Source organism: Rhamphochromis longiceps, linkage group LG13 (genome assembly GCF_057381845.1).
Source record: "Rhamphochromis longiceps isolate RC_006_pf linkage group LG13, R_longiceps_female_GT1.1, whole genome shotgun sequence".
NCBI lineage: Eukaryota > Metazoa > Chordata > Actinopteri > Cichliformes > Cichlidae > Rhamphochromis > Rhamphochromis longiceps.
This window is the reverse complement of record NC_140569.1, coordinates 8,171,445-8,183,457: the sequence shown is the minus strand read 5'-3', so window position 1 is coordinate 8,183,457 and position 12,013 is coordinate 8,171,445. Positions and strand designations below refer to the sequence as shown.

At 43.2% G+C, this 12,013-nt stretch overlaps 1 protein-coding gene across 5 annotated transcripts in view; it reads right to left on the bottom strand.

The window, feature by feature from the left end:
- Positions 1 to 12,013, bottom strand: part of ehbp1 (EH domain binding protein 1) — a 171,230-nt gene that overhangs the window by 6,690 nt on the left and 152,527 nt on the right. For all 5 annotated transcript variants that reach the window (XM_085427306.1, XM_085427307.1, XM_085427308.1 and 2 more), the window contains 2 exons: positions 4,186 to 4,285; positions 3,220 to 3,293 (listed from right to left, as the gene is read on the bottom strand). In XM_085427306.1, coding sequence (XP_085283432.1) covers positions 3,220 to 3,293; positions 4,186 to 4,285 — 174 coding nt within the window. The remainder of the gene's footprint in view (positions 1 to 3,219; positions 3,294 to 4,185; positions 4,286 to 12,013) is intronic.

The window sequence follows — 12,013 nt, the reverse complement described above, 5'->3', positions numbered from 1 at the left end:
ACTGAGCATGCTCATAAACGACATCAACAGGGGCCTGGAAGCCTCGGCCCTGATCCTGACCGTTTTATTCTGCACATTTAATCAAACCTTGAACACCGTTTTAATGTCAAGCTGCTTTAAACTTCAGTTACGGAGCATTTTTATCTTACACCGACTGATGTTTGGATGCTTTAATGATGCAAAGGCCCACCTCAAGTCAAGACCTCTGTGCTGTTAACCTTCACGTGTCAGACTGGGGTCATTTATAGGTGTTGTTGGGATATTTTTAATCATGAAAATCGTTCCTCACAACTTTTCATATTTTACTACAGGGATTGGCCCAGTGCTGTGGCAGGGAAATGCAACTACGTGGATTTATTTATTACCTATAGGAGTGTTTTGTTAAGAATACTGGCTTTGGTTTGATTATAATTTTCCACTTGTGATCGCTGCGTTGTGATTTTACGCAGTGAATCATGGTTAACAGACCTAGAGTAGATTTACTGCTGCAGAAACCTCGAGGCAGACACTTGATGTCCAAAGATGAGTCAGCATCAGTTACCAAATTATGTTTGAGTGCTTTTGTAAAAATGTATTCTGAATATTCCTCATGTACAGATGACACATTCAATTTAAACAAAAACAACAGACGTACAGTGACGACCTTGTTAATTCACTCTAACATCTTAAATTTTACATGTATTGCGATTATTGTGCTGATCTATTGTTTTTTAAAGGTTTGTGATGCACTAATGTGTAAAATACTGCACTGCTGTGTGCTGATATGAAATCATCTAAATATACAGTTCTTTCTTTATTCAGTTAGACAAAGCATTGCTTAGGGTCGCACTAGACCATTAGTTGTTCTGTATTTATCAGTTAATATGTGCTGAGATCCAAAGTGCAGGAAAAATACCTGGCACTGTAGTGAATCCTGCAGCTGTAGCCCTGCAAACTAGCCCCTCCCTTCCTCCCCTCTCTCTCTCCCCCTTTGTGTGACTTTAATGTTTCTACATTGTGCCTTTTCACTACATCAGGAATCACTGCTCCGTTAAGATCTTCTAACTCAAACAAACAAAAATCTGAGAAGAATTTGTCCTTTTGCAGAATATCGGCTTCAAAGTTGATTTCAGATGAATTGTCTTCTCCCCCTCAAAGCTTCCCCTCTTTCTTTTCTTCCTCCCCTCCTCCTTGTCCTCTTGTACCCGACTGTCCCAGTAAGCTTACGTCAGCCTCACAAACGTGGAATAAAACATCACGAGTCAAACCTTTGCCTCAGAACAGAGGAGGCCGAGCGGCTTAACTTATAATCTCCTGCCTTTAACTTTCATCAAACCCTTAAATGTCTACATCACTGCAGAGACTACTCACAGGATTTTCCTTTCTCTATAACTGCTTACAAATATTACCCACATCTGCCGCAGCTGGATGGTAAATCAGCAGATATTTAACATCTTTTCACACAAAAAGACGAAGACAGAAACTTCAGGTCTTCACACTGACCTGACAATGTGTGTGTGATTCAGCATGTGTGTCAGCTGAGAGGGAGAGGTGCGCTTGATTCAGTGCAGGTATATATTTTTCTCAGCAGGGCGTGTGTGTGTGAGGGCAGGTGTGTTTCTTCTCTCACTCTGAGTCATCTCTCTCTCTCTGTGTCATCGACTGGCCAACCAAATCAGCAATTATTTGCACGCCCAACCATCGCTCAATGGACCTGCCCAAGCACCAAATAAGAGCTGGGGAGACGCGCACGCACACACGCACACACACACACACAAAACCAAAGGTGGAAACACACCTGTGAGATGTAAACTCACAGACGCAGGCAAATGGAGACCAACAGACACACACACACCTTTCTTCCCAGCAGCTGACAACTATCTGTGGCTGCGAGAGAAAGGCAGAGCCTCTGAATGTTAAGTGCCTCCCTGAGGGAGGAAAATAAGGCCGCTGATAAGTTAGTCAGCTGCAAATCCAACAAGTCCACATGAAGGCAGAGAGGACGGCGGTGACACGGCACACACCACCTCTCCACCTCGAGTCACACACTATCTCTGCTCTCACATCCACATGCGCGCAAGCCATATGAATCCACAACACACACACACGAGACAAAGACAAAAACACAGCTCAAAACAATGCACACACACGCGTGCTTAAAGCAGGCTCGCTGATACAAACACACACTCCGTTATGTGAAGCAGAAAAAGCGAAATCCTCCCATTCGACTCCAGCAGGAGCTCGATAAATAAAAATAAATAAAGCGGCCGGAGAGAGGGAGGAAATCAAGCTGAACGCAGGCAGCGTGGTGCCGGCTGCAGCGCCGCTTTGGATACGCGTGTCTGCCCCCCCCCCCCCCCCACCATCTCCTCTTTTGCTAATTAGAATTGATTTATTATGGACCAGGTAGCTTATCAGGTGCCCGGTGAAATTACAATGGGTGTCCGAAGGCCGCGAGGAGAAAGGGGGTGGTTTGTGAGAAGGGGGTGGTGCTGGTCAATGTCGAATGGCAAAATCAATTAGCATTGATTGGCGAAAGGTTCATTTTGCCAAAGAGGACGCAGTCGAAGGGGATTAAACTTCCATGGCCCTCTGACAACTTTGATACGACACAATGGCTGCTTTTCTGGCTGCGGTGTAGTTAACAAGCTTTCAACAATATAACTGCATTTCTTTCTTTTCTTTTTTTAACATTGCAAACACTGAATGCAGCTGTGGTCAGATTCCACATCAGGCATCGGCTAGTCGGGTCTGGCTGAGAAACAGATAGCATTGATCAAGTATCTGGGAGTGAAATCCCTCGCAAGCTCGCATCTTAATCCTCATCAAGCCGAAGCAGAATTCAAATCACCCTGCTTCAGGCTCCCGATGAAGGCTGGCCCCCGCTAACGGGCGGACGCCATGTAGAAAGGACTCAGAAGAAGAGACACCAACCACTTTACTCGAACTCAAGCGACCTCGACAGTCGATTTTACCCTCCTCACTACGAAATGGAAAATGAACTTCAACTATTGCTGCCGGTCTCCTGCAGGACTCATTTGGGAAGTAATTAAACTATGCAGATGTTCTGGTAAATTTCAGGAAGATTTAGGAAAGAGAGAGTAAAATGAGCTCCTGGTTGTTTTACTTTACTTGTTACATAATCTCCTCAGCTGTGAAAACTGCTGTTTAAAATGCATCTAAAGTTACAAAATTAAGAGTTTAATGTACGCGTGTGCAGCCTCCCTCTGCGTGTCTTACCCTCGATGGCCAGCATGGCTCTCAGCTCTCTGTTCAGCAGTTCGAAACGCCTCTCCAGATCGTGCTCTTTCTCCCTGTGGCAAGTTAGAAAGAGGGGAGACGGGAAACACACACACACAAAGTTCATCAATATGTTAATGACTAAATCATTAAGTACTTAAAGAAACCTGCAATAAACATCGATTCGGCCACTCGCCCGAACCTTCTCTGGCTTCGCATTAATCTACTGCACATAACTGATACTCATAGTGCACAGCCCTGGGTGAAGGTGTGTGTCTGTGTGTGTATGTGTAAGGATAGAAAAAGGGAAATAAGGAGCGGAGTTTGGGGGGTGGGGGTGAAAATGCATTAAAAACAGAAGATGAGGGAGTAGATGTGTATATGCAAGCGTGGCCCTGTGTGGATCTATCTGCCACCCGCAGCACAAATTGAATTCTTTCCTCTTTAAAAAATGAGCTAATTCGGCCCCTAATAGAATTTGTCCTTCACAGGCGCCGTTTTCTCTTTGCCTCCACAAAGAGAGAACAGAAAGGGCTAATAATCAGCCCTTCTGTCAATTGGCCACTTTAAAAGCCTCTCCTTTCCCACGATATAATGTGATTATGAATACTTCAGGCTCTCCTCCACTTGCACACTTTGAAATCCCTACAGCCGCAAATGAAGAAAAAAAGGCAGCGCGTGTCTCCACCTGTCGCAGCTGACCACATACAAAGAGACTGCAGATAGAGTAGCGATCGCCACATTTCTATTGATTTTATATCCCTTTCTGCATGTAAATCAATGAGTGGATAGACAGAGATGGGGTGAATGGAGTGGAGAGGACACTCCTGCCCCGTGCAGCTTAGACGAGCTTGATCTAAAGCTCGAGGAGCAGGTTTAAAACGCTTCTCAGCTGCTTTAATTTGACATGTGAGAAATTAAAATGGAAGCAAAGACGAGGCGACAGAGAGGAAGAACAGTACGCACAGCAGAGAGAGCTGGTTCTGTCTCCTGATGAGGGCGTTCTTCTTGTTGACCAGCATGAACCACTCCTGCATCATGGCCTCCTCCTCCTCCTTGTTGTTGCCTAGAAAGAGCACAGAAACACACCAATAAATAAACCAGCAGATACACACGTTACAGGAAATGTTTCAAGAATAACACGTTGCTCTTTTGCTTTTGTTTTTTTTTTGTTTTGTTTTTTTACAGTGGATTGAACCTGACATAAAAATTACAGCACGCCGTGTACACCAGCATATGCACATGAAAAGCGATGAGGCAGATAAACGACGGAGCTGCTGCCCCCGCAGAGTCAGTGTGTCCACCAGATATTCATGTGTGGGTGTAAATACTCTCCTCGCTTATGTTCCCTGTGTAAACATTCACCTACTTCACACCATGCCTTCACAACGTCAATACGGCTTCAACCGGGGCGGGATTAACTCTGCGATTACCGTCGAGCGCCTTTACAGAGTGAAGCCTCTCACTGTAGGGCAATACATATCCCATCACTCAGCAGGCCTTCAAAAAAAAAAAAAAAAGTCTCTGGGACTCTCTACTGCTTAGTGTAATACCTGCTCAACACACACAGAGAGCTAGTGAGGCTCAGATGCATGGCTAATGTAAGCTTTGCCCACGCCTGGGGCTAAAGCTCTATGCTGTAACTTACTTACAAGGTACAATGGGATGCGCACAACTGATACAGACAAAGCACGTCGAATCGAAAGCTTCAAATGTTAGCCAGGTAACAGTGACAGCCTCCATCGTGTTTGACCTGGAATAAAGACCAGCTGCCTGGGTGTGGAGTTTGACTCCCACTGTGCATCTGCTGGCCTCCGTGTACTAAAACCACATAATCGTAAGGTTTTAAACATACTGGAACCTGTGATGACGCTCAAACCAGAAACTGACAAATGATAACTAAATGCTCATTGAAGCTCTCAGGTGTTAAATGCTTACAGAGGAAGGGTTGATCAACAGGATTTTCAGGTACGGCCCAAAAACATGCACGAAAAGTTATTTAATATTTCTGGAATGAATTAAATTTGGAAACAGGATAATAGTCTGAACATTAGCAGGATGGTTACTGTAAATTTGGAACCTATTTATAAAACTTTCTAGATACTGTTTAGTGCATCTTCAGGCAACTAAGTGGGGCTATTTTGGACCAGGTGTGGCAAAGATAATGAGCAGGTGTATTTATGCTGTAAATTCATGTAGGTTAATCCCAGGCTTTTGCTCCAATTTTCATCCTGTAATGATTACACTGTAAGGTTTTACACCAAACCAAAGTGAAAAGACACCTCAGGCGTGTCTCTCAGGATCCAGAGGCTTTGATTAAACTGCAGTATTTGACACCCTGGGAATCAGGATGGCCTCACTGAGCAGGAACAAAAATAACAACAGTCTCAGCAGTGATGATTAATAAACACATAATAAAGATGCAAAATGCTACCAGTAAAATAATTATTTACTATAATTCTACAAATTCACAATTTATTTGTGAGTAAAAAAGACTATTACTTTAAAGGTAAATCTTTAAATGTTATGACTACTTTTTTTTAAGGAATGGATAATCAATAAAATTAAAACTAGATTTCCATAAAATAATACTACTAAGCATCTCTTTCTGCTTGGTTTGTTTTAATAATCTCTCACGTGTTATAAATTAAAATGCTATTTATTCTTTATCGAATCTCGAGGTCAGCTGAACAGTGTCAGCGGCGATAATCCATAAGGTCCCGTTTAACTCTGCAGCGGCGATATGAATCCTTCCATTCACTGTGGTAAATGCAGCAACGGTTTTAAGAAGATTTCCAACATTTATTGTCTGAGTATTGTAGCTGTAACCACTATATCATTTATTTGATGAGAAGCTGTAAATAAATAACTTTGCTTCTTAGGAGACAAGAAAATAAGAAAGAAAGAAATTTTTCCATCAAACAAACAAACACACACACACACACACACACACACACACACACACCAGTGTTCATTGCAGCAGTGGGAGCATCGGGCCACTGCGTCACTGATGACAAAAGGCAAACGCGTGGATGTGTGTGGACACCGGTGAATGTGTGGACATTTGTGATACTCTGAGCCAGCAGATGTATGTAATTTCATTTAGGAGGAGGGAGCGGGAAGGGAAAATGAAAGAAAGCAAGCAAAAACCCCCCCCAAAAAAACCAAGCGAATGAAAGAAAGCTTCAGGATTTAGCGGAATCACGGGCTCGTGGATTACTGTAGTCAACTTTGAAATGGACGACACTCGGAGGGGGGATAAAGCCGGCGCTGACAGGTCATTGTGCTGCCTCGAAGTCAAATAAAACAAGCAAATAATAATGGCAAATATTAAGCTCCTGTGACATTGTGGCGAGGCGGGCTGGAAGACGAGAGGGGATTATAAAGCTATATCCCCCACCGCTAGCCAGCCAGCTGCTACCAGCCAACCAACAGCCACATTTTATGAAAGGAGGGAGGGGAGGCGAGGGGAGAGGAAGGCAGGGAGGTCAGAGGAAAAGGTGGTAGAAGAGGGAGGAGAAAAGGGTAGAAGGAAGGAGAAAAGGGAGAGATGAGGAGGAGGGGGGGGGGGGGGATATTGAATGTGAAAGCAAAATGGGATGACTGGAACGAGGGAGGGAGTGGAGGAGGAAATAAAGGCGAGCAGGTGAGTCAGGGGATGGAGGGATGGAGGCAGGAGACTCGACAGCTGCTCAGCATCCACCTCCGACCTCTAGATCCTACCTGACTCTTAAAGAGACAGACTGGGCGCAGATTTATTGTTATAGGTGGGCGCTAAACCCCTTTTTAATCAATTAAGCATGGGGAAATTATGTTTTACTATACCTTTAATTATAGTTTTTGAGCTGTTGGGGGAAGAGCCTTTAGAAAATAAAAAGTTATATAACTACATTGTAATTTTACAGGCCAATTGCATTTAATGAATTATTGAAAAGTATTCAGATTATTTAAATAGTTTTCTACTAGCTTGACTACTCGATACGACTGAATTAACAAGACAACTGTACGCGATACCGTCATCTTAAACGTAAAAGTGATGGTCGTTTCAGTTTCATGATAATTAAGGGTCTAGTGCTGGGTTGGGGGTTTGATTCCCACTGGTGCAGCACATTCTAAAAACATCTTTGCTCCATAGAAAGCCATATGCTTATAGTGACAACAGACTGCTGAATATGGTGGTGTATGAAAACAAATGGTGTAAATATCCTTGGCAGTCACCACTGACACTGTGTCTGCGAATCCAGCCTTGGCTCTGAGACACTGTGGATGCATGCTGGCTCTCAGGGGGCCATCTTGGATCAAAGCATCTGGCAGTTTGGCAGGGTGCATTCTGGGTCTTGCTGCTCGCCTTACACGCCACTTCTTAGTGCTCAACACAGAGCAGGGCAGAGCAGAAACAGGCCAACTCCAGTGAGACCGAAGCAATGAATTTGGCGTTGGTACAGTGTGTGATGGGGACATCAAAGGGTTAGTGATGAAAATGCACAAGGTTTATCGCCATTAATATCATCCTTAGTGTTACCTCAGCTATCAATGCAGCTGTGCTAGTGAGAAACACACAAGATACAATCAACTCACACACACAGAGCTGAGATACAACTGATAGACATATCCCAACAACCCCTCTATCTGATTGCCTGTCTTCCTCTTCTCTTGTTCCACTCCCGGCTTCTCGCAGAAACGCAACCAGGATACAATGACACCAACTGCCGTGTGTGGAGGGAGGCTGCTATCCTCGAGGCATGAAGACAAGGCTGGTTAGCATAGGTCACTGTGTGTTTGGGTGAGAGAGAAATGCAGAAAGAAATGGGAAAAAAAAAAGGCGGGTACAAAGGCAGCCTCTATAGCCAAATAAGATTAAGATAGCAATCTTGGCCAATGTTCCATTCAGTGTTGATAGGAATAATGAAACTCACCCCGAGGTGGTCAAACTGCTGCTGCTGTTGGCCTGAGCTGCTTTGAATTAAGAGCGCCATGCTGCCATGTGCTAAATGTACAAAATTCATGCTTTAGCATTAGTCTTAGTGAGTACACGTTAATTGACTTTAACTGGCTTCACTGTATTTTTAATTGGTGACTAAAACATCAAACCAGAAGCTGCACTAAACCTGCAATTACTGATAACTTTAGCTTTAAATTATTGGTGTGTAGTTTAGCTTCTTTTAGCTGCTCTCTTATTTGCAAGCGGTCGCAGCAGAGGACGGATCTACTTGGATGCTTCGGGGATTTGCGTCTCCCTCTCAAACCAGTGATCGATGTTAACCCTAGGACTACAGAGCGACAAAAAGACCAAAACAGATTAGTCACAATGAAAATGCTGAAAATAGGAATGTATGCAGATGTATGGGGCTGCTCTTTATTTTCCTGAGATTGCAACGATGTCAGTTGTTTAGTTTAGCCACCGCTGTGGAGAAAGCAGAAGTCACAACATAAAAGAATCTTTGCAACAAATTACAAATTTAATTATGAAGTTAATCTGTAAGAAAAGAGGGCTGCTAATGTTAACTGCTCTCAGCAACTAATACTTAAAATAATTTTTTCTCTTTGATTATTGTGAAAGAGAAAAATGTATTTTCTGTTTCATTATTGTGATCAATGGCTTCAAACAGCAACATGTGCAGTATTTGCACATGAGATGTTCATTCTAATTCATATAAATTGCAGTAAGTGGATGAGCAGGGTGTCCTGCATTTGTTCTTCCCTGGAGAAACTTCTGTGCCTTGAAGGAAGCAGCTTGGATAACCGAGGAAAATGAATGCGACAGAAAGAGAAACACATTAAAAGCTGTGATCACAGCATGTTCATCTCAGTCCTTATCCCACCATTTTGTCATTTAATCCAATAGCTGCTAATCCAATTTGTCTATCGGACATATAAAAAGGCAGGGAGGAGGAGGAGAAAGAAGAGGAGGGGAAGGGAGGAGATGGAGCTGAACTTCTCTTCTGTGTTCAAGTCACTTTCTCAATTGCGGTTTATTTAGGGCAGAGCTGCACTTGTGCATCTCCCCCCATCGTTCTCTCCATCCGAGCGTCAAGCCCGTCTGATATCAGCGGGGATCGGGGGAAGAAGAAAGCCAAAGACACATGAAAGAAAATGAGAGAAGGAGGAATAAAAAGAACAGGATGAACATTGTTTCCTGTGATTAGGTAAGAGCTCGTTAAAAGGCTGTCATGGCAGTGATGTGAATATGCATGACAGGGGCCGGCCTAATCAGAGAGGTTTGTGCCGAGGACCGGAGGGAGGGGGGGAATTGTGTGTAAGTAGCCTACTGAAGACTTGATTTAATTAATGTGAGGAGAGGAGTGTCTTGTTAGGAAAGGAGACAGGGAAGGACAGAGTGAAGCTTGTAAGCAGGAGAGTTTAGGGAGCTCTCAAATTCAGGTTTACCCATAAAAAGCGTCACATCTGAAGCTTACGCTTCTCTCCATTTCTGAAAATTAGAGTAACACTGAAGTCAAAGATGTACTCAAAGCTATGCACGCCAAATGTTACAACACTGGTGAGATGTGTAAGAATCAAACTGCCTAGCCACTGCATGTGATTCCTCCTGCTCTCTCCTATTCTATTCTCCTCTCCTCTGGAGTGGTGCTGAGGGCTATTTTTCCAAGGGAGTCTTGTACGAGGCCTCTTTTAGGTGTCCTCAATGGCACAATGGGTCCTAGCTCATAGAGCAGATTCCTGCTTTATTGAACCTGTGTATAAGGTCTGGTGAATGGAACACATTAACCGATTCACACTCACCTCTTTCCTTTTGCTCCCCCCGGATAGAGAAAAGTAAAAATTCAGAAAAAAAAAGAAAGAGGAGGGAAAAAAACCCTCCTCTCACACTGAGGCACAATGCGTGCCTTTTCCACTGGTGTCATTTGTCAACCACTGCTTGCTTTACAACTTACAAAAGAGGTGAAGGTAGGGGAGAGGGAGAGAAGAAGCAGGAGTAGGGTGCTGCAGAGTTTTGGAGGCACTGAGATTAATTAAATCTGATGCATAATCATAAGCAGGGCTGCAGAATTATTTGTTTCTGATTTCACGCAATATGCTGACAGGGGAAGCCCATATTTCAAAATGCTGATGTTGGAAGAACAACAGCAGGCCTGCTGAATGACGATGAATATTTTCATCATACGATTGTTTTGTTAGCATAATCAGTAATAAAAGGAGATCAGGAGGGGATGAGTGTTACGAAATTATGCTGGATAAAATAATTATTGCCTATTTAACACCTGTTTGGATGTGACTGGTGAAACTGACTTGGTGTTGCGAACTGTAAACCGAGCAGGAGGAAAAATCCAATAAAAACACAGCTGTACCTCTTTGTTGTAGATTTCTGGTTTGCTTTGATGGTGATGATAGTGAACATCAGGTCCCATTAAAGAAGTGCAAAAAAGAGCCAGCTTTTAAAAAAACAAAATATTGAATCAATTTCAGTTAAATCATGATTACTAAAGATTTATTTGGTAGAATTTTACCCAGAATTGTGTACTCGAGAGTTCACTCTGGGGAAAAAAAAAAAAAGAGGCATGACATAAAGTATTTTGAGGTCCTGTATCTTTGACAGTTTTCATATGATGGCGAAGTTTTTCATGATGTCAACAGATTTGAAAGAAAAAAAAAGCTGATTTTTGAGGGGGTCAGGTAGGAGGCACTCACTGATAATTTTAAGAGTAAAAGAGGCCTGTGGCATCTCTCTCTCACACACACACACACACACACACACACACACACACACACACACACACACACACACACCCCCCCTGGGATTTATTCTGCAACGTTTCCTGAGTCCAAAAGCTGCAAAATTCTTTTAGAAAGTTTCATAAGTGGAAACATGCTTCTTATTTTCATTCATATATATTTCATTCATTTTCATATAACACATGCTGTTTTAGGTTAATTTTTAATATGGAGTCCTGATGATGAGCCTAGTTTGCGGGAGGAGAAGAGTCAGACTGTCAAAGCCTAACATGTTATCCTGCTAACATGTTTCTTCCTTTCCATCCGCCACTCTTCACCTCTTTAATCTTTTCTGTGGACTCTTCTAAATATACAGAAACGTATGTGCGCATGCACACACACACAAACGCAAAACACACACCACTGGGTAAACACATTTGACCTCAGAGCCAACAGTAGAGCAACCTCCAAACACCTCTACCTCAGAAGCTAAGGACAGATGGGAGCTTTGGCAAACAGAGTTCACATAATAGACTGAGTGAGGAGATGAAATGCTCATATTAGGAGGTTTCATTTTCACACACTGAACAGCAGCTGAAGAGTATATTTGGACAAGAAAAGTAATTTCTCCTCTTTCAACTTTCTTTAGCGTCTCATTTTAAATATTTAAATCAAACATATTTTATTTGATCACATAAAGGGGCTGAAAGGTGCTCAGATCAGAACAAAATAAGTGCCATTCCCAGAGTCTTTTTCTAGGAGAACCAGCCATGCCGTGACAATCACAAATATGCACTCTGCCTCGACTCACCCCCGAAGCATCTCCTCCTCTCTCCTCCCTCCCCCATCTCCATCAAATTGTGTTTCTGCTACAAATCAATAAACATTATCAGAGAGTGGCAGACTATGGGCTGGTGGAGGCAGCTTCTGTCTGTTAAAGCCCAGACCGCCCGGTCTCTATCACAGCCTGGGTGAGAAGGCCAGGAGGAAACAGAAAGATGCACACAAGAGAGAGAAAGGCGGGCAATGCGAGTCCACGAACGCACACACAAGTTATAGGGATTTACAGTAAACATAAGATGGAAGCAGAGTGCATACAAACTGAGCCACAATCAAACACAGA